This window comes from Austrofundulus limnaeus, unplaced genomic scaffold (genome assembly GCF_001266775.1).
Source record: "Austrofundulus limnaeus strain Quisiro unplaced genomic scaffold, Austrofundulus_limnaeus-1.0 Scaffold88, whole genome shotgun sequence".
In the NCBI taxonomy this organism is placed as follows: domain Eukaryota; kingdom Metazoa; phylum Chordata; class Actinopteri; order Cyprinodontiformes; family Rivulidae; genus Austrofundulus; species Austrofundulus limnaeus.
The window spans coordinates 936,432-959,562 of NW_013952490.1; the positions used below are offsets into that span (position 1 = coordinate 936,432).

At 37.4% G+C, this 23,131-nt stretch overlaps 1 protein-coding gene across 1 annotated transcript; it reads left to right on the top strand.

Moving 5' to 3' along the window:
* Nucleotides 1-240: 240 nt before the first annotated feature.
* LOC106520134 (phosphatidylinositol transfer protein beta isoform) lies at nucleotides 241-20,939 on the top strand. Its single transcript, XM_014012085.1, has 11 exons — nucleotides 241-320; nucleotides 5,519-5,549; nucleotides 6,249-6,394; nucleotides 6,587-6,678; nucleotides 6,864-6,871; nucleotides 6,965-7,039; nucleotides 7,124-7,207; nucleotides 11,620-11,697; nucleotides 14,456-14,566; nucleotides 14,903-15,025; nucleotides 18,416-20,939. The coding sequence occupies exons 1-11, from the start codon at nucleotides 301-303 to the stop codon at nucleotides 18,464-18,466; spliced, it is 819 nt and encodes a 272-aa protein (XP_013867539.1). The 5' UTR covers nucleotides 241-300; the 3' UTR covers nucleotides 18,467-20,939.
* The last annotated feature ends 2,192 nt before the right edge of the window (nucleotides 20,940-23,131 follow it).

Below are 23,131 nucleotides of genomic sequence, written 5' to 3' on the forward strand. Positions count from 1 at the left end.
TAGATAGATAGATAGATAGATAGATAGAGAGATAGATAGATAGATAGATAGATAGATAGATAGATAGATAGATAGATAGATAGAGAGATAGATAGAGAGATAGATAGATAGATAGATATGCGGACTAAAATCTATAAGAAAAATTTGATTGGTTAATTCTCATTAGTGGGCGTATCCATATGCTTTCAACAAATCATTGCCGATGTGGGCGGTAATGGGTGGATCCCCTACTTCTGATGACGTCAGTATCAATCAGCGGTCGCTGGGTTGTACCAGCAGTACAGAAAAGAACAAGTAACGATGGTTCTCATCAAAGAATAGTAAGTCCATTCTTTCTGTTTAGAAGCTTTCCATCTGCTCATTTCTAAACCTTTTTTTCGTTATACTATAACGTCAGGTCGTTCAGGGTGCTTTTTAGTACCTGAACAGAAGTGAAACTTTTACTAGGCGTTTGTTCAGACACGAGGGTCGGGAGGAGGAAGACGATTGGGATTGCTTAAGAGCTGTTCTGGCCCACCGGCTTTGACAGGGGCATGGCATTGTTTGACAGCTGTTGTTTTCTTCATGTACTTTCATTTGTGTTCATATTAAAATGCTAGCTATTTTAGACTCGGATTGGGCTGTTTATTTGCGCTGTGAGCACTAACTTTTGTGTTCTCCGGCTTCGAGGCGGTGAACTTCGTGATATGCTAACGCTAAGTTAGCTAACTGAAAACGTTACCTGGATGGGGAAGTCACACTTTTTTAGCTCTATTAGCTGTCGGATATTATCGATTTGTCTGGCCCAGTCTTCCTGGCCACAACCAGTATAACTCAAGACGAGACAAATTATGCTAAACAAGTTTTTCCAAGTCAAATTTAATGGTTTACGTCAACTAGCTTGGTGCTAGTAGGGGGGTTTTATTAGTCTGTCCCAATCGGTTTAGCTATTTTTAGCTTTTGAAAGCATTTGCTACATTTTGCTCCGTTAGTCAAGTGCTGCAATCTAGGTTTCAGAAACAAGCAGTTCTTTGTAAAAGAAAACCAAAAAAAAGCGACTTCATTTCATAAGCAGGCACCATTGTTGCTGAGCCATTCAAAATCTTGTACACGTTTGAAGGCAGCAGTGTTATGGGTGTCATTTTGACATTTGGATTTCAATCAATGAGATAAGGCCTTCTCTGTGTTTTCAGTGACAGATTTCTTTTTCTGTCAGACCTCACCCCAAACCTCTTGTACTTCATTGTCCACATAGTATTTGGCAAACTCAGTCGATATATATGGGTTTTTATCAACAGTTTCTATCTCACCAACTTCATGGTGTATCAGCCGGAAACACTGATTAACCAGTGAATAGCTCTTCAGGTGTTCAAGTATCATCTGAGACACATCCACTGCTCCCAGGTGATTCCCATTACACTAATTGTGAGATGAGGAGCATCAAGTGGCAGGAGTCAGGACCTCTGAATTTGGATAGTCACTTTAAAGGAGTGAATATACATATATATTTTTAAACTGACAGTACTTGGTAGAAATTAGATTTCACTTTATAATTAAATTATTTTATTTGTCAAAAAATCTAATTTATATTGCACATGACTAGGGCTGCCACAAACGATTATTTTTATAATCGATTAATCACCGATTATTTTTACGATTAGTCGACTAATCGGATCATATGTTAGATTATAAAACATACAGCTTATCACGCCAGAATGCAGCTGCTATTATGTGTTAGATTTTAGCTAAATGCTAACTAAAAATAATTGCTGTGGAAGGCAAGTTCTGCTCTGCAGATATTGTACAGGTTTCTCTTTCATTTTCTTAAAATGATCCCACACTTTTGAGCTCCGTTGTCAGGTAGCCATGATACCAGAGCCTGTCTGTATAATGTCTTGTGACGTCCACAGCCTACCCCAGTTACCACTACTGTGCATGTGTGTCAAGGACAGAAAGGCAGATGTGGCCGTGGAAGGTGTCAAAGTAGTTTGGAGAGAAAAACAGAGTAAAAAACAACAACAAAAAAAAAAGAAAACGATTAATCGATTATTAAATTAGTCATCGATTTTTTTAATAATCGATTAGTCGTCGATTAATCATGGCAGCCCTACACATGACTTAAGAGCAATAATAGGAAAACATCCAAGGGAGTAAATTTTTATTTTATTGTCAGATGAGGAGAAAGAATGTAATCATTTACCCATATAACATAAGGGTATGAGATGGTTTGTTTTAAAGCTGATAAATGAACAAATACATGTCTACAGTGTAAATGAATTGGGTTTATTTCAGGCTAATAACATTATTTAAGGGATTCAACTTAGTATTTAACATTATTTAGAATTTTGAAAATGAAGGGGTTGATATAAGACATAAGTTATGTAAAATTATGTTACCACCATTTTTCGTCAGTATTATATATAACTGCTTTTAACACGCATCTCTGGAGCCTTATTTTCATTACCAGATCTGGATGGTAAACTGAAAATAAGTCAAATTGTAGTAACTGCATATTAAACATGTCAGATGCCATTTTGTTTTTCACATTTACACACAGTCAAGTTTAAGTTTCCCATGTGACAATCATTCTAATATTTCCTGAGACCTTGACTGTGTCAACCTCACACTCATCACAAGGACATGCTTTAGAGAAGAGATTAAATACTTTTCTGTGTATCATTTTTGTACAGCCTTAGTTAAAATTCAGAATAAAGTGGGTGTCACTTCTGGAGAAAACACAAATTAGTCAATGAGTAGGTTTAGGTAGGATCCAAACCTTGCTTTAAGTGTATGCACAGAGAGAACTTCCTCTCTTTTTTTTTTTTTTTTTTTTTGCATGGTGTGGTCAGTGGTTAGGGAGGGGAAACGTTTGACTCATCAGTTTAAATAAATGGTTGTAAGCACAGCTTATTACATCCTTAGAAGAATTTCAAAGAAGAAAAACTGAATGTGAATTTTAGTGCATGACTATTACTTATAGTTATTTTAATAATTCATGTAGGATTTCATTTTTAAATTTATTTTCAACAGGGCACATTCTGCTACTGATCTATTAAACACATTGCTCATTTTTCTCACCCCAAAATGCTCATTTACATCTTTTTTTTTTTTTTTTTTTTTGGCTCCTGTTTTATCCTACATCAAATGAAGCTTTCCTTTGACTCACTGCTACACCCAGTTTAGGATTTACTTGGCTCTGACTTTTCTGTTTAGTTTTAGTGATGAGTGTGTCATCTTGCTGAGTCATCAGTATGTCAAAAAGCCAGTAATAGTTTATTTTTTTCCCTCCTGCGTTTGAAAAGTGACCTTGAAAGTTTCCGTCTTGCAGCACTAGAGTGTTTGTTTGTTTTATTTACAAGTATGTGTCAAGATTGAGACAAAAAGGTGTCTTGTCACAATCGTTCTGAAATTTAAAAATTTCGCTATTATTAATAATCTTGTGCTGATTTGTAAAGCACACACATTAGCTATAACATACTGTATCTATATTCGATGCTATCACCTAGAAATCATAGTGGCCTTTGGCTGATGTACAATGGGTTTTTTTTTTGTCACATGTATTTTTAATTTAAGAAAATCTAACAATCGTTTAAAAGAATATTTAGCAACCCTTTGAATTACCCATTCACATCTTCAGAAAAGTAGCAGCTACTGATGCATTCTACTTTTCTTTTCTTTCTTTTTTTTAGTGAAAACTCTGCCAATAGAGTTCAGGGATGCAACTATTGAACATTTTAATGATGAACTATTTAATAACCTATTCTATTGAATAATTAGATATATTGTATGCCAGTGGTGCCCAACCATTTTTGCTAGAAACCCCATTGAACTGTAGTACAAGTTGTGTCCTCCCTTTACACTATCAAAACCACTCAAGTGTGCGCATGTATGTCAACACATGATTGTGCATATTTTTATGAAATGTCAGGATGTTTTTAACAGTGTGTATAGTCCTTGTTTTTATTGTCATACAGTCATCAAGTGTCAGTCTTCAGCAGCAGAGCTGAGATGATGATTAAAGTAAAACCCAGTTTGGCCTGCCTGTTTTCAACAAGTTACTCTTTGACAATCCTGAACGTTTTGTTTGCGTTTCAATGAAAATGTGTCTGAATCAGTTTAAAAGCAAGTAAACCTCTTGTCATAATCAATTGAAAGTCTAGGATATCAATACAGACATTCACATTGGTGCTGGGCGGTATGACCAAAATTTTATATCACGGTATTTTCAACATTTATACCAGTTTCACAGTATATCACTGTATTTTTTTTTCTTCATCACAGGTCAGCTGATAATAAAATGTACAAACACTGCTTATTAACTTTTCTCTTTTACTGTACCTCTGTCTGTGTATTTGTTTCTCTCTGCTAAACGTCTTTTCTTCTCCTCCTGGTTGGAGACAGTCACGCATTTTGGTCCGGTCGTGAAGGAGGAGGGTTAAGAAAAGATTATTATCGGGTTTATTGTTTTATGTTATTTAATAAAGATTAATAGCACGACTCACCTTGCACACCAGTCAACTCAGTTCCACTACAAAACTTCTCCCCCGGCTTTTCACAATAGAAGCATGTTAAAGTCTCCATGCGTCTCCACGTCTCCATATTAAAGTTTCGTGTTATATCTTACTGTGCACGTCACTGAAGAGGTGTTTACTACATTCATCGATGGTGAAAATGGGATGTTTTTTAACGTCGGTCAATATAAGTAGCGGAATCGCCACCCGCCACTGCAACAAACTGCTCAACAATAACATTAGCATGCTAACGTACATAGCGGTCCAGCGAGGAAAAGTTTCTCCCAGGAAACAGTTCACTGGCGGCCGTGATGAAACGTTCCGTGCGTGTTTAGGCTATTAAAATCGGTATGTCGGTATTCAGAAAATTCATATCATAACAAAAATAAACTGTATTCGGTACGAACCGGTACACCGCCCAGCACTAGTTTACATGTTGTAAAACGGTGCACAAAGAACCACTGTTTTTTTCAGCAACACACATTGTTACAGCCAGTTTAGATTAGGGCTGCACATAATATATTGAAAATTTATCATCATCGCAATAATGGCCTGGGCAATAGGCATATCACACAAAAAAAGCATAAAGTGCAATAAATGGTTGACTCAGAAGTTTGCATTTGAGTTTTGTGAATCGGAAAGAAGATGGAAGCATTTCACCAATCAATCCGCCAAAAAAAAAAACATTTCACAGATTCAAAAATTGGTATTTAGGTGCTGTTTTTGGAACCTACAATGTATAAGTGTCCAATAACACGATTAATGGTAAAAGGAGAAAAGCTAATAAATAATACGATATAAATGTCTAATAGAAAAATGTCATGACAAACAAATTATCCCTGCTGTATTGTTGCATTTTATTTTACTTTGTCAGATAATTCAGCCTTGTTGTTTCATATATTATTATTGTTGTTGTACAATAAGTAAAATAAGTCTTTCATAATGTTTTTGTGCTTTGTCAAATTAGAGTTGGTGTCTTTTGAAATAAAATGTTTTAAGTGTTAACGCATGTTTTTTTTTCTTTGCAGCCGTGTAGTTTTACCCTGTAGTGTTGAGGAGGTAAGTAATTAGCTTTACATGTTTTACTTTTTACAGTAATTATACAATTGTATTTGTCTTTGTTTATTTTAATGTCTTTGTATTCAAAGATGCAATATAAAAGGGTTATTTAGTTGCCGAGGTAGTTTAAATAGGCAAAAGAAAATCTTAATGCAACTTGTTGCCCACTCTGCTTGTATTGAAGCAGCATGTCTTGAAATCCCAATGAGTGCAACAGTATATTTCAGTTTTCCCTCAATGCTGGGAAAACAAAAACATTTTTATAAAAGGTTGATCTATTCTTCCCATGCTATACATATAATTTAGGGTGACTGAATAACTTTTGTTTTTAGAAAACAGATGTTTTTTATAATAGGTGCCAAATACTGACCAATGAGACATTTACTGTGAAGATCGGCTTAGGCAAAGTAATATTCAAATTATTTGGCATTTTCTGCCCATTTCAAAGACTTGTGTTTGTTCATTGAATGTATTTACTGCAACAAGCAGAAAAGACAGTGAACAACCTCACCCAAAAGCAACCTCTGGGATTTATCTCCTAATTATGTTATGCCAACTATCTTACTTTATTGACTTCTGTTATAATCTTCAAGTACATTGTGGCTGTAATGTAGTTAAGCAAAACTACAGAAACAAAGTTTTAAACTTTTAATGTTTGTGTGATATGTAACTGTTTGTGTGATAAATTTTGTGTTGCAGTATCAAGTCGGTCAGCTCTTCTCTGTGGCTGAAGCCAGTAAAAATGAGACAGGTGGAGGTGAGGGCATTGAGGTCCTCAAGAATGAGCCTTATGAAAATAATGGAGAGAAAGGACAGTATACACACAAAATTTATCATCTAAATAGGTATGTATGTTTTCTGTTTTGATCTGATTTTAGGCCTTTGTGCTTTCTGTAGTGTAATGACCTAATTCTACCAGAAGGTGGCAGTGTTGTTCTATTTGTAAAGCATTATTTGTGATCTCGTTTCCTTTACCATTTGCTTTGAAATCAGTGAAAACTAACAAAGATATTTTTATTTATTTTCTTGTTTTACAGTAAAGTCCCAGGGTTTGTCAGGCTCCTGGCCCCTGAAGGCTCTTTGGTATTTCATGAAAAAGCTTGGAATGCCTACCCTTACTGCAGAACCAGTGAGTATTTCTTAATTTTGCTTTGTCCTAAAACTCCTCTGATATACCTGATTAAATGTTATGTCACATTTATAATGGTACATGTTTTTTGTTCTGTTAATTCTATTTTCCTTCATTTTTTAATTATATATACTAATGTGTTCACATTTTGTCCCTTCTCGTTTTTTCTTCTAATCTTGTTCCAGTTGTGACGGTAAGCAAGTCTTAAATTTCTTTCAAATACTCACAAGTAAATTAAAGCTGTTTCAATTCATTGTTCAACACTTTTCCAATATCTTTTCCTTAGAATGAGTATATGAAAGATAATTTCTTCATTAAAATTGAGACATGGCACAAACCAGACTTGGGAACACAAGAAAATGTGAGCACTTTAAAATTAAAGAAATGGACGAAATGTCCGGGTCAGGTCATTGATTTTTGTGACAGTTAATCTTTGTTTTAATAGGTGCACCAACTAGACCTTTCCACATGGCAGAATGTAGCTGTTGTGCCCATTGATATTGCAGACAGAAGTCAAGTGTCCAATGCTGTAAGTAGAAATCTCTTCAGCTGTTTTTCTTGTTCAAGGAATTTTCTGGTTTGGTGCCGCTGTGTGGACAAATATGTTCATTACACAATTTGTTCAGTTTTTATCCCGTCTACTGTACATGGACACAATGCATCAGTTGTTTTTTAAATTTATTTTCAACAGGGCACATTCTGCTACTGATCTATTAAACACATTGCTCATTTTTCTCACCCCAAAATGCTCATTTACATCTTTTNGTGTGGACAAATATGTTCATTACACAATTTGTTCAGTTTTTATCCCGTCTACTGTACATGGACACAATGCATCAGTTGTTTTTTAAATTTATTTTATGGGTAAATTGATTCATTTAATTTTTGAGCAAATTACACAAGTGGAGCCTAAAAATTAAGTATATTTTTTAAAATGTTGTTCAACAGTTCAGGTGAACTAAATTTGGCACAAAAAGTATGGAAATATGTGTTTGGTAGATTGTTTCTTTGTTGGATCAAAGCTTTTTGGCAAGAAATCTTATACTGTTGGAAAGTCTGTTATTTGCCTTTTTAAATGGAACCACAAGGAACATGTATTTGTGGGACGAGCAGTAGAGCTGAGGGTTACACATGAAACATTTGCCAAATCTTCTCTGCCAAACAGCTTACTTTGCTGCTGTTATTGACTTTTGTTTTGATCTTCTGGTACCTCCAGATGCTGCCATTCAGGTGCCTGATTTTAAGATTTATTGCCAAGAAGCATTGTTACAACAAAGAAATAATCTACCAAACCCAAATTGTCTTACATTTTGTGCTAAGTATGTTTTTGTGGTGTTAAGTATTTTGCCGTCTAGAATGAGTGAAATGTGAGGTCCAGTGGCCATAATCTGTCATATTTGACTTTAGAACTAAGATTCAGTTTCTTTTTTTTTGTTTGTTTGTTTGTTTTTTATTTTTTGTGTTTTTTTTTTTTTTACTTTGACTAATATATATGTTTTTTAAAGTTAATTTTTAGTTGATTGATGCTTACATTGCCTCAGGCTCATGTTTCTGTAGCATGTTCAACTCTTATGTCAGTAGGGACAAAGGCATTCACAATCACAGATTAAAATCAAGTTTTCTATATAGCCGTGTTTGCTCATTAAATTGTGCAAAATGTATTTATGTATGTGGTGGTTGTGACTAATTGTTTTAAAATAGAACTTGTGGATCCAGAGTTGGAAATTTATCTTAATTAAATAAGTTATTTTTCAAAAATATTTATACTTTGGGACCAGATGAATCCCCTGATATGTATGTTTTCAACATAAAATATCCACCTACCAATTTTTATTTTTATTTTTTTACCCACTTTTCCTTTCTGGATCACAAGGAGCTTGTCCAGCAATCACTAAGTGAGATGTGTGGTTCAGCCTGGATGGGTCACAAGTCCATCACAGGGCCACATGGAGACAAATAAGAAAAAAAACCATCTCACACACACATATTTGGAGACAATTTAGAGTTACCAATTCAGCTAATAGACTTGGTCTGTGGCAGGAAACCGAAGTAGCCGGAGAAAAACTACACATTCAAAATGAACAGTGGAACTCTACCCAGAAAAACCCATGCTGGGGGGGCGACAGCTCTAACCATTGCACCTCTGTGCCACCTGCATGAAATGACATTTAGTTGTTTAAAGTAGGATAAATTAAAAGCTCTAAGAGTTGTTAATTAAAAAAATGTTTTGAATATTTTATTTGTTTATAAATTACTCCTAATTTATTGACTGAAAAAAAATAACACAAACCCTTTAACATTTCAGTCGTATAATCCTGGGAAACAGTCTTTTTTTAAATTCCTACATGAAGAATGTGATTATAAAACTATCAGTAGGGCCTTTCTGATTTGAATTTTTTCAGATTATTGATACATTATATAATCAAGATTTTCTCCTTTCTTGGTTTGCAGTTAAGAAAAGTTTTGGCAACCTGCATATTCTTGTTCCCACTTCAGTTTGTGTAAAATATCAAAATACAAAAATAAATTAGACTTTTTGTCGTCTCTGAAATCTTATTTGAAGATGTTGCACATTATTGCTGATATTTGACTTCTCATTGCCTCATTTCAGTGTTTCTCTCTGTGTGCAATTAAATGGGTGGCTATTTGACAGAGAAACATCGACGTGTGTGTGTGTGTGTGTCTGTGTGTGTGTGTACCAGTTTGTTTGCTGTAGGTAGTTAACAAGGCGGACGTGTTTGCCTCATTGGAGGAGTGTGTTGTGTCTCAGGGCCCTATCAGCTCTCAGCCTCAGGCATGACTGCAGGGCCTGGAGCGTACCGCCAGCACAGATGAGTTTGTTAGCGTAATTAAAGCTCACTATGCTGCTGGAACTAGACAAATACACAACATAACACACTGTTTTTTTTCTTGAAGAGTAGCTCTTCTTCGTGTACCAAGGCACATCGATTCACAGACCTCATTAGTGCTGCACAGTGTATTGTTATAGGGATGGAACTCTAAGCATTAAAGCAGCCAAATTCTTGTGACTGTGTGTAATAGTGTTAGTGTGTCTGTGTGTATTCTCGTATTTTTTTTTTCCACGTTTGGCACCCTCCTGGTGGCCAGTAGCCCTGAAAAAGGAGCTTTTAGCTGCAGGGGTATCATGATTTATTTAAAATTACTTGGCCCGAGAGCTGTTGATAATTTAAAAACCATTTCATTTATTTGTGCAATTATTTTTCTCTTGCCTGTTTAAGTGTCGTCAGTTTTGGCATGTTGTGCTCATGTTTTGCATGTGGACTTTTTATCCCTCCTGTTTTCTTTTACCTGTACTTGATCTTTCTGGTGTCAAATCATGACCAGCTTGTGTAATAGACCATAGGTGGTTTCATCACTTTTTTTCTTCTTGTTTTTTTTTTTTTCTTTTTGGCAGAACATGATTTTCTAAACATCTTACATAATCTTATGAGTGTTGTCACAGTTGAATATCAAAACACCTGAGCTTAATGTGCAGCATACATTTATCAACACAAAGGCAGTTGAGGCTACAGGATTCATGTAGATCAATCCTTTAGTGCTACCTTATAAAACTTTGACAGAAAAGATATCTACATGTGACAAATGCTTCTATGATTCAAAGCTGCTTGCGAGTTTGTTAGTGCAGGAAAATAAAACCATCTTGATACTGCCAGTTTTTTTTTTCAGTGACTTGTTTAGAGAACATATGCAACATGTTATACATAAAGGTGATTTAATTTAATAGAAATTAAGCACATTTTGCAGTTTTAAAACATTGTGCTGTTTTTTTTTTTTTTTTTTTTTTTTCAAACTAGGTTTTTCTTAAAGGGGCAATATTATGTTTCCCGGGCATGTATTATAATTCTGTACCATAATAAAGTAACTATGTCACCCTCAGTTGTTATTATAATGCTGTTTTTGTGTTTAAATCAAAAATAAACTTCTCATCATATCCGTTTCTAAACACCTTGAAATTGGCCTCTGTCTCTTTAAGAAACTCCTTCTGATCCCATCACACCCATTTCAGCACGTCATCATAGCCGCTTCTCTCTGCTGTTTACAACCTGGAGTAGTAGCATGCTTTGTTGTAATGATAACTAAAAAACCAGCAACATTATTTTTTTTGGGGGGGGGGGGTGATGTTGAAGCCCGGTGTTTCCTTGGCTGCACTGAGAAGTAGTATTGGGAGCTCAGCAGGCCCATTTTTTACCTGTTGTTTGCTAGTTGTTGCTGCCGATAGCCACAACTCCCCCACACCCCCGCAGCCCAGGAGTCACAGGGTGGGCCGCGGGGGCGTGGGGGAAGTAAATGGACTGAACTTATAGAGCACTTTTTCAAGTTCCTCTGGACCCCAAAGTGCTTTACATTTACTGACATTCACACACTGATGTTGATAAGCTACATTGTAGCCACAGCTGCCCTGGGGCACACTGACAGAGGTGAGACTGCCATGAACCGGCGCCACCGGACCCTCTTGACCACCATCAGTAGGCAAGATGGGTGAAGTGTCTTGCCCAAGGACACAACGACTGAAATGGCTGGACCTTCTGGTTCTAGGACAACTCCCCTAACCACTCCACCACAGCCGCCCCATAGGTGAGACGCAGAAGTGTGCTCTGTAATGAGGAAGCTCAGCTTGGAGACACAGCCCAGAGGAGGAGCTAATCCCAAAATGCGGTTCTAGGCCCACCCAGTCTTTTTGCTTCCCTGCCTGGCTGCCTCAGGACACTACAGGATTTCTCAAACATGCGTGAATGAGTCAAAGCAAGACTCTGGACATGTTTTTGATGAGAAGATAACATTATAACATGTTTCAAACTCAAATTGATTTTACATGATGTTGTCCCTTTAAGTTATATTGTCGCCTTTTTTCTTAAATATTTTTTGTTTACATTAAACTTGTGATAAAACAGTTGCTTAAACAATATTTTCTTTCTTTAGGACTACAAACCAGATGAGGATCCAGTCAAGTTCAAGTCAGTTAAAACTGGGAGAGGACCTCTTGGACCCGACTGGAAGGTATTTATCCTTGTGCATTTAAATTCATTTTATTTTTTTCAGAAATGGCACGTTCTTGATTGTAAAGAGAAACTAAGAAGAAACATGTAATATATGACACTTGCACTGATAAACAGTGGTTGACACATTCATCAGTTTATCTTTGCATCAATGAGACATTTTACAAACTACTGGAGTTTGTGAATTTAAATGTTTAAATAGTGGGCTGCCTCCACAGTCTTGTCCAGTCACACAAAAACAATTTTATATGACGACAACCTACTTAAACTGAAATTGGTGTCATGCCTTGCTGCAGTTAATTTCTCCTTTTTTGGCTACAGCTGTGTGAAATCAAAATAGCTTAATATTTATACAGATTTCACCTGTGATTACCACTTCTCAAACTATCTCACTCCCCCTCTTCTACTGCTGCCGCCAATGAAAATCATTGTACATTTTCTTTTCATTTAGTTGCTTTAGTCCAGTTACCCATTTTATTAGTTAATTATTGTAATTTGTTCTTTCTGTACACCTACGTTTTTATTTTAAGTTTAGCTTTCCATTGTGTAGCTGACATAAGTTTAATTTTAAGAAACAACATAATTTCAGTAAACTATTGCACATGAAAATATAACAATGTGAAACCCAAGGTGCAGACCTTCAGACAGCTGGTATTTCTTTATCTTCTTCAGTTTTATGTAGAGCTTTTTAAGCTTAGAGTTTTGTAGAGATAAAACTTTCAACATAAACAAAAAGAACTTAAAGTAATCTGAATTTGGTGGCTGAGTTGTGAGACGAAGTGCGTCAACATTTGGAGAAATAAAATAAAATGAGAGGAAAAGCTGATGTTTGCTTTCAGTTAATCAGGACAATTTGTGAAAATATATTTTGATAAAATGTTAGGACACTTTCCTAGAGCTCCACTGTTATTAATAAAGAACAGACATAACTGGAGCAGGGTTTTCTATAGATTTAGTGTTTTTAATGAAAACAAACTGTTTAGCTGTATTTGGAACATGAAGAAATTTCAGGTCAGTTGATGATAAAAGTTCTGTGTTTTAGGTCTAATCAAATTGTGAATTTTAGTCGGTGTCCATAAGTGGACATTTTTCTAATTTTAGGCCATGAATTGTGCCACAAATATGTGTTAAGACTGATATATTATTTATTTTAGGGGTGAAATGGTGCAGAAAATGCGGTTCGATACTTACGTCTCATAGTTTGATATTTTTTCGATAAAAAAATGGCCGCCTTGTAATTTATTGAAATTAATTATGAACATTTGTTTAACCTCAAAAGTACAGTTTTTCAATTTAAAAATTGCAGAAACAGCAAGTTTGTCGGTAGATCTGTGCTCGACAATGCAGCCTAGGTGGAGTAGTGGAACACAGATATACTGAGCCTTCAACACAACACATCTTTAGAAGACAAGTTGAAAAAATACATTTATGGTTTGATGCAAGGGTGTATTGAACCTAAAGCACTGTGTTGATCGATTCGATGCAGATACATGTAATTTTGCACTCCTAAATTATATTATTATGCTATGCACACAGATTTTGTCACACATTTTGTTGATTTCCACTTTAAACCTAAACACAAACTGATCATGGCTGTGAGAGAGCTGAGAATTTCTGTTCTGCTGTGGAGCCCTTAAAGTTCACCATGGGAAACTTTCCTCGGCTGCAAGAATTTTCACATAACAAAGGCAGACTAACTGCTTTAAAAAGTATGAATAAAGAGACACAACTTTATTTTGTATTTTTTAATTAGATCACTTCCCTGTCTGCTGTGGACATGGAAAACTGTTTTATTAAAAAGGCAGAAAAAAGTAGTTATGTGACAACAGAGGCACAATTTCTGCCAGCTTCTCAGAGCAATGAAACTCTTGTCTATCTCTGCATGCACACATGCTTGCATATCGGCACTCTTTGTATTTCTGAAAACTTCTGCTCCTTTGAGTGGGGCACAGAGAGGGAGAGAAGAAATGTCACCGTAAGTGTTTTGATGTAGAATCCGTTTTATGTGAAGTTCTCCTTTAGCGATGACAACTTTTCTAAACCCACTGCAAATTTAGAAATGTTTCTCATTTCCCCACTCTCGCTCTTCTTTATGATCGCAGCATCAAACAGCAGCGGGACGAGAGTGATTGAGGCGGGTCTGTGGCATTTTCTCTTGGAATGCCGAGCCAGAATGAAGTGATTAATTAAACAGGTGTTCTCGGAGGGAGAGTATTTGTGTTCTGGGGGGTGAGCAGGTCCTAGGTGTTAATAATGTAACCGGCTTTGCACTGCGACGCCCTTATCGCTTCGTGAGCACCTTTTTATCTGTCTTCTGTGGCCACAAAAGGCACGCCTGACGGGAGCGGTGTCGCTGTCAGGGCGGAAGCAGAGAAATGGTCCCTTCATCTAGAGTTTATCCACTTTGCTGTGCCCCAACCCCCCACCTCCTTGTCTACTCTTCTTCAGAGTGAGACGCAGTGCAAGCAGGAGAGAGGGAATGTAGAAAGCCTATTGTAGATTAGGACACTTTTATCTGCGCACAGCACATCATCATATTGATAATTATTTTAGCAAGCTCCAAACCCAAAGCATAATGTATTAATAGATTTAAGCTTTGAATGCATCCAAGAAATGTTTAGAATAGTATTCTCTTCACCGTATAACAATTATCTTATTGCAAAGTTGGTGTGAAGTTTTAGCTGGGTTATTTATTGAAACTGTACTTTTAAAAAGGAAAGTGACTAGAAGACTCTGTTTCATTCTTTCTCTCTTAATAGCATGAACTGGAAAGTAAATCTGATTGCCCAAAGATGTGTGCCTACAAACTAGTCACAGTCAAGTTTAAGTGGTGGGGGCTGCAAACCAAAGTGGAGAACTTCATCCATGAGGTTAGTGATTTGTTTACACAGTTAAACCTCAGACAGCAGGCTTATTTTGGCTCATGTTGACAGTTCAAGCTTGTAGACCCATGACTGTTGGTCCTGTGTCTGGGAGTCAGGGTGATGAGTTTTATATATCTATCATTGCTATTTCTACTGTTTTCAGATTAGTGTGTTTAGTGTTATTGAAAACATTTTAATGTTCACACACTTTGTATTTTTACACTATCATTATTGTTAACGGAATGATTTAAATGTGAAAAGGAATGATTTAAAGCATAAGTACCCCTTTAAACATGAATCAGCTTTGACAAAATTTGCGGATCACTCTCTTCTCTCCTGCAGCAAGAGAAGAGGATCTTCACTAACTTCCACCGTCAGCTCTTCTGCTGGATTGATAGATGGGTTGATCTGACTATGGATGACATCCGACGGATGGAGGCAGAAACTCAAGCAGAGCTAGATGAGGTTTGTGTGTGACATAATTACCCATAATTAAATCTAAAATGTGTGATTCCATATTGGCCAGTGATAAAATTAACTTAACATTTAGAAGAACCATTGCCTGAGTAAGTGCAGTGGCTTAAAGGTCAAAATTAAATGTGTCATCATTCAGCTTATCCCACAGGCTTCCTTATTCCCAGTTTCTGTGACTTGCTGTCTTTTAGTTCATCTTGTGTGTAGAAGTAGTTCTGTGTGAAGTACGGAGTCTGAAGGTCAGATTTAAGTTTTCTGCATAAGGAATTTATGGTAGAGGTCAGTAATTTAAAGGTATTTTCCTCTGGTATGACTTTGGCTAACTGTCATATACTCTTATAAAAGTTTTCCATCTTCACCACACCCTCAGTGACATGAAACTTTTTTGGTAGCAAGCTTTGTTTAATCCTCTGTACTCATCACTCTTCTGCTGCACTGCATTGACTTAAACACATTGGCATTACTCAAAACTGTTCATAAACAGCCAGAGTGATGAAAAGCAGCCCATCATCTTTTTAAGACAGGAACAAGCTAATTGGTCTTCATGAGAAACTGAATTAAAACTAAAAAAAAAAAAAACATTGTATAGGTCTTCTGGACGGGTTTTTCTCTAATGAAACGTTTCGTCTCTCCTCCAAGAGGCTTCTTCAGTCTGAGAGTTTCAGGCAAAATTCAGGCTTTTAAGCCCTGCCTCCATGTGACTGATACTCACATCACATGGCTATYGTTGACACCTAATTAACACCTATTGTTAACAGGGGTGGAGTGTTACTGGCAATAGCAGCATTGTAGGAGGGGGACAACTGAAAACGGAGGCCTCCACCTCTGTTTAATGATGGACGGTCTTTCTTCACAAAAATGGCTTCTTTTACTCCTCTCTCAAACCAACGTTCCTCCCTATCAAGAATTAGAACATCCTCATCTCTGAAAGAGTGACCGCTGGCCTGTAAATGAGTGAAAACTGCAGAGTTCAGACCATTAGATGTAGCTTGTCTGTGTTGGGACATTCTTTTGAACAGTAGCTGCTTTGTTTCCCCGATGTTGGTCGCAGTCCTCCTGGCACTTAACAGCATATACAACATTGCTCTGTTTGTGCCGGGGCACCGGATCTTTGGGGTGAACCAGCCTTTGCCGTAATGTGTTTTGGGGTTTGAAAGCCACTGGGACATCATGTTTAGAAAATAAACGTCTCAGTTTCTCCGATACACCTGCAACATACGGAATAACCACTGGTTTGGGTCTGGGTTTGGGGTCTTCATTTTCACCTGAAGGTTGCATGGAATCCTGTCTGTGTTTCCTGTCTGCTTTCAGGAAAGCCCAGTCAGGATAACCACACTGCTCCAGGGCCTGTCTTGTGTGTGATTTCTCTTTCTCCCTGGCCCCTGGGTTTGTAGGGACACTGTCTGCTCTGTGGTACAGAGTCCTGATCACTCCTAACTTGTGTTCCAGTGGGTGGTGGGAGTCAAAACACAAATATTGGTCTTTGTGGGTGTGCTTACGATATACGCCATTTCCAACCGTCCTCCATCCGAAACCGAGACATCGCAATCCAGGAACGCCAACCTGTCATTTTTTTACATCCTCTCGTGTGAACTTTATAAATTCATCCACAGAGTTGATGTGATCAGTGAAATGTTGGACTTCCTGGGCTTTAATTTTAACCTAGGTGTCGTCAACATATCTGAACCAGTGGCTCGGTGAATTAAAACTAAATTTCAAAACATCCATACATGTGTATAAAGAGCTGCCATTTTCATTTAAATGTTTTACAAGCCGAGTTAAAATAAATATCTGGCTTTAGGAAATAGTCTGTTCATTGAAAAGTGTGTCAACCATTTAAGTTAAGTCAACATGCAACTCAACAAATCTGCATTTTTGATAAATAATAGTTACAGATAAATCCTGCCATTAACTGATGTTTTTGCCAAAATAAATACCAAATTGCTCTTGAATGAAAAATTACAATATTAAGGGATTCATTAATTTGGGCTTTGTGTTCACAATGTTTAACTCAGTGGAAAACTCTTACAATGTTTCCTCTGCTCCATCTGGGGTTGGTGTTTCCACTCTGTTCATAGTGCGGTTAAAGGTTTTTTTTTTTAAATCCCCATCTTCATAGCTCAGTGTAAACTCATCAGGAACACAAAAATAAAACATATGAGTTGTTATTGCATTTTTTATAAGGAAATGGAAAACCCACTTTAGTACCTGCTTCCCAGAGTATCTCCACAGAAGAATACAGGGCAGAGAAATTAAATGGTTTGCTTTAAAATAACATGGTGTAATGTCTTTAACTCGCACTCAGTGTAAAACCTTACCACTGCTCAGCTCTTGGAGATACTCCAAATATCAGTTTGGGAGCTTTTGGCCGTACATGGAGAACAAAAGAGGAATCTGGAGTAGACTGGCCAAAGTGGGCCAGTCTCAAACATTCCTGGCTTCTTACCCACATACTGCATTTGTGCTTGCTTTGCCTTCCCCCCTCAGAACATCTCGCCCAATCCAACATATGTTTCCCATTTCCCTCTGAAGTAAGTAAACAGGCGGGTGCCATCAAAGAGGTCTGTGGTGAGGCCAGTCACGGCCAGAACCTCTGAGCTCAAGGGTTAGCTGGGTCACACTTTGACTGTATTATATGCAATGGGACCATGAGTACAGTCACTGCACTTCACATTCTGAGCAAGGCTGTACCTGGCAAATGAGAAACTTGACTTTAGGGAGCCAATTCACAAGTGCCATGTCTGCATTCTTTATGTGTAATGTTCTGGTGCTGTTGAGGTAGAGTAAGGAAGGATGTGAGAAGAACTGGGTGTGGTTGTGTGTTTCGAGATGGCTCCTTTTTCCTCATTAACATACAAATGGAATTCTGCTGTTAAGGAGCCTGGCCTCTGATTGAGAAAGAGAGAGGAAAGAAGGTGGGGGAAAGATGGTGAAGTGGCAGGGTAAATCCTCCCACTATTTCATCAGATCTGTCTATTCCCCTGTTTAGAGCCAATGTTAGTTTGAGCTGTTTCATTTGATGTGTTGGGCTATCAGATTCTAGCACTAATTGACTTTCCAAAGCCATCAGCCTCAGGTTGGGAGAGTTTGAAAGGGATGCTTTTATCTACCTTGAAGACAAACAGGAGAATTGATAAGGACTTTTGGAGCTGATTTTCAAGGAAGTCCATGTTTCAGTTGGCAAAAAGCAATTTGTAGTATTTTGTTTTTTGGATTGCAAAGATAAAATGAAAACCCCTAGTTATACGTAATGAGCAAAGTAACCCATTTTTGTCCAAACTAGTTCATGATAATCAAAAATCTCAGTGATTATACATGTGTAGTTACATTCACCAATTAACCTAACTCTAACTTTTCTTAATTTTCTTCATTTTTCCACAGCTACGCAAGCAGGGAAACGTCCGAGGAACCAGTGCTGCAGAAGAAAAATGAAAAGTCACATGATTTTAAAACCGCCACAATTTCTTGGAGTCTGCTAAGAACACTCTTTTAATATCACTTTTTACCCAAACTGATTCAGGCTGTGAAGGAAGGAGCCCAGCTACCTGCGATCAATAGATCAGATCCTTGACTTGACCCTAACCATGGACAGTCTGTCCAGTAAGGAATTGATTTCTAGAAACCAACATAATCTTAGCTTAAATTACTCTGGTTCAATTTTGATCTCTGGGGCAGAGAAAGCCCAGCTTTCATTATCATGTAAGAGAAGCCTAGACTTTGAGAGACTTGTGTGGTGGGGAGTATTTGCTCTATAGATGCAAAGTAACTAAAACATACAGGCACAATGACCAAATGTTTCCATTTGTATTTTATTTCAACCTTTTTCTTTGGTTGCCTCAAACACATTCCTCACAAGGTGATGTCCTAAACGACTTTGCTGTGTCTCCTGCTTGGTCTTAACTGTAAACACTGTGGCTCAGTGGTTTGCATTCCCTGACATGAAGCAGTTTGTTATACTCCTGTTCCTTCCTGCCACAGCCTCCATTAAGTGATTACTAACACCCTTGGCACCCAGGCCTATTATAATCCCTCCCCATCTCCCCACCTTAACCAAAGTACTGCATCTTATCACTGACAATCATGTCTGTGCAGGCTTCCACTCTCACTTCTGTTCAGACTTAATAAAAAGCCACACACAAGCATGACACACACATTACGCGCATGAGGATGAACGTGTGAATTTGTTCTAAAGGTATGCAAACATGCGCAGGTGTGGATACCTTTGAGCTGACTGATCTGTTGCAAGCTCAAGCTGGGCAGATCTTTGCATGTACTCTTCTTTGTACATTTAGAGGATGTTAACAGATCTCAGCAGTCACCCCCCCTCCCCCCCCCACCATCACAGTCATCCTCACTGTTCTAGACATTCACACAACATACAACATAACATTAGCCTCCTTAACAGATGTCCCTAGAGGGAAAATGGCAGTGGAAAAAACCGCCACAGATGGTGTTACACCCCTATAGTCAAACTGTAGCTCACTCCAGTTTGACAAAAGGCCTTGTATTCAGCTTAATTCCAGTCATGTTTACAGATTCATAATTGTTTTATTAGTGCCCAGTTAACACCAGCACCACCACACTTGCTTGCCTTAATCCCCAGACCTTTTTTTTTTTGTTGTTGTTGTGTACTTTCCACCTCTTACAGCTCTGCTGCCAGCTATTGCGATCTACCTCCCTCATTTCTAACTGGCAGTTTTCCTAATGCCAAAGGATTAGCATTAGCTATGAGCTGCTGCTTCTTGGGAGTAAATCTTAGCAGACACTGCTTTATGAGCAACTTTATTTAGGATCAATCTTTACTACCTTCAGTGGAACTGAATGTTTGTCATAACACCTGAGCAAGTGCAATTACTTCTACATGCAAAAACTGTTAAAGCTGTAACAGCCAGTGTTGTTTATCACTACAAAGGGCTGCAGATTAACATCGGATATCAGAGATTTGCCATATGATTGACTCTTGACTTTCATTACTATAGCAAAACTTCTCACTTGGTTTCAGAGCTATTGTGACATTAATTATATTGGTCATCGTTAATGTTTCTGTATAATATCTGTAGTTTACTCATCTGATCCCTACTGAGCTTTAGTTGTATGTCATTGTCTTAAATTGTACTTCGGATGTTTGGGTTAGTTTTTAGAAGTCCTGTTTCTGTATTTTCTTTTCAAAACAGAGCACTTTTGTTGGCTCCACTTATTAGTTATTTTTCCTGACAGTTTAATTAAAAAAGCACTCATTTTTGTTGCAGGTATTTTGTCCAAAGAGTAAAAATACAGATTTTTTTTTCTTTGTGTTTACATGTTCAGCAATCATCATAGGAAATTTAAAGACAGACATTTAACAAATGCTCTCAGGTGAAACATTACTCACATTTCTTTTTTTTTTTTCTTTCTTTCTTCCTTTAAACATTGTCACTCCCAGTTTTGTTAGCAGTAAAAATGACAACACTTTCACTAGTAAAAGATGGTCATTATATAGCTTGTTCAATTATGGCACCACTGTAACATACTGTATTGCTGTGCTGGCGTAATCTGAATTGGTTTCAGAGAGTAACAGCTGTGTATAAAAAGATGGTCTATTGTGTTTTTGGTGTTTCTAAATTAATTCAGTTTTTTTTTCCAGATAAATAGCCCTATGAATAGTAAGAACATGAATCAGTGATGTCTCAACTATGATCGCAAGAAGATAAAGGAATTGACAAAAGAATGGCTATTCCTAAATTATGAAATCTAGAACTGTTCTTAAAGACTTTTTTAAGGCTCTGATCAGATCAAATTGAGGAACATAGACGTGAATGAATGATATAGTGTGCCTTTTCTTTTCAAAACATCTTGTGCGTTCAGTCTGCATATTGTATTCAAGTAAAATAGATCTATCTTCAAAATAAATGTTTTTTATGCCTCATTTATAGTCCAGTCTTTTTTTTTGCATGCATTTATAGTTTGATGGGAAAAAAGAGAAAATGAGTTGAAATTGTTTATTTTGCCCAACTTTAAAATCGAAGTGATGTTTTTGAACAAGACCTGAAAAGGGATTTTGAAAAACGGGAAGTGGTCAGACGGTGTCTGTGGTTGGTCATATTCCTGTTTTGTGTCAAACAATGTGATAAAGTTTAACCTGACTAATTTTGACACTTCAAGTCAACTAACAGCAAAAATAAATAAATAAGTTAAATGTCAAGCTTTTAGGCAATGTCAGTTGCCTTTTGCAGGTAATATAAAAATATTTTAAAGAATTTTTGAAGTGTAATTAAAGTAATGACAAAATTTGTGACATAATGCTAAGAAATGTATCTATATGAACTGCATAAGAAGTGTAAAGAAAATCTAATTAAAATAATTTACTATGGTGATCTATATCCAAGTTTCACCCCCTGACTGCCGATTTAAACAAGCTGAAATGTAAGCTTTTTTGAAATTATATGACCGATCCTAAAGAAGTTTGAAAACTGGTGATCGTGTTTTTCATTTCTTCTCACGGTATGTATGATGTATTCTGATGTATATTTTGTTTGTGCCCAATAAAAGGGGTTCTTTCAAAAGATCTGAAATTTTTAGACAATTCAAAACTTAGGATGACATCATTGACAGACTGTTGAAGATTTTGTGGAAAAGTCCGTAAAAACATTTAACTACAATTGTATTAAAAAAAAACAGTAAAATATATCAAAAGGTCAGTCCTGACATATAAAGTCCAGCTTTTTGTTTAAACTTTGCACAATGTTTCTGTTATAAAAGAACTTCAAAGAGGAGTGGGTTTTCTTGCAGGTTTCACTTAAATTCCTTTCTTATTTAATCCCTCACTTTTTTGCAAATTGTCTAAAAGTCACAGCACACTAATGCTGATCAAGCCTCATGTTTTGGTGTATAATTAGGTTTCTTTCATAGCTGTGCCAAGATGCAGAACAAAAAATTTAACAGGATAAAGATGCTTCAAGGTTTATTCACTGTCACCCTAATTATGATTAAAGACAGTACAAGCTTAGAAAACGCTGCTGCTGTAGAGAACATATTAGTGGAACACATTGAACAAACTTTTAGGAAAATTGATGACTCCAGTAGACTTTCTGCGACCTGCAGGTCAGAAGAGTCACACAGTAACAGCGGAATCTGTGCTAAAGAGCAGGAAAAGCTGCAAGTCTGCGGGCTGAGATAACTGCTGCTTTTATTGTTTGCAGAGGAATGGTCACACGACTTGCTGCAAGGAAACCAGTCATTTCTGCCACTGAACTCGCAAATAATGCCGTTTCTAAATGGGGAGATGGACAAGATTCGCCCACACACCTCCTGTTAAGTGGCAGCTCGCAGTAGTCCACAGTATGCCTGCATCCATCTAACCATGTGTCTCCCTCGCAGAGAAGATGAGGGGACATGTCACGAGTTGAGCCCCTGTCATTGAAATAGATTCAGTAACAGATGAAGAGCTGAAGTGAATCTCAGAGAGGCTCGAGACTTTGACACCGCAGGAGGTCCAGGCGTGTTACCAAAGAAAGTCTCGGCGTTCTGAGATAAAAACAAATATCTGATTGCCAGAATGATTCATATTAAATTCACAGAATCAATATTTCTGTCAAATTAATTTGCGAAGGCCTGTAACACCTAGTTTTTCCATGTGCCAAATGGCCACAAGTCAGCAGATTATGAAAGTTTCTGTTTTTGAAGGAGGTGGCATACTGAAGAATAAACCTACCATTTGGTCCATTTTATACACACATATATATATTATATACTGTACGGCCCCTCTTCTCTGGTGCCAGATTTGCACGAGGGGCTGCAGGTCTCTTCTCGGATGGGAGAGTTATTTCTGTTCTGTCAGGGCTGACACTGATGTCACCAGCGTTTCCTCATCCTCCGGGCTTGTGTCAAATTTAGCTCCAGAGATTCTCCCGAGTCTTTCCTGTTGTTCCGTGTGACGTGTGGTAGTGGAGGTGGTGTGTGTAGGGGGGGTCTGTTGCATCCCCTCCTCCTAAATACAATAGTGCTTCTCTGGATGACAGATGCTGCTTAACCTGGCCTGACCCAGGGAGTTGTGATGGCTCAGATGAGTGACAGCCCTATACAGGATACACTGAGGCTCTCCTCCACACTGCCAGGATG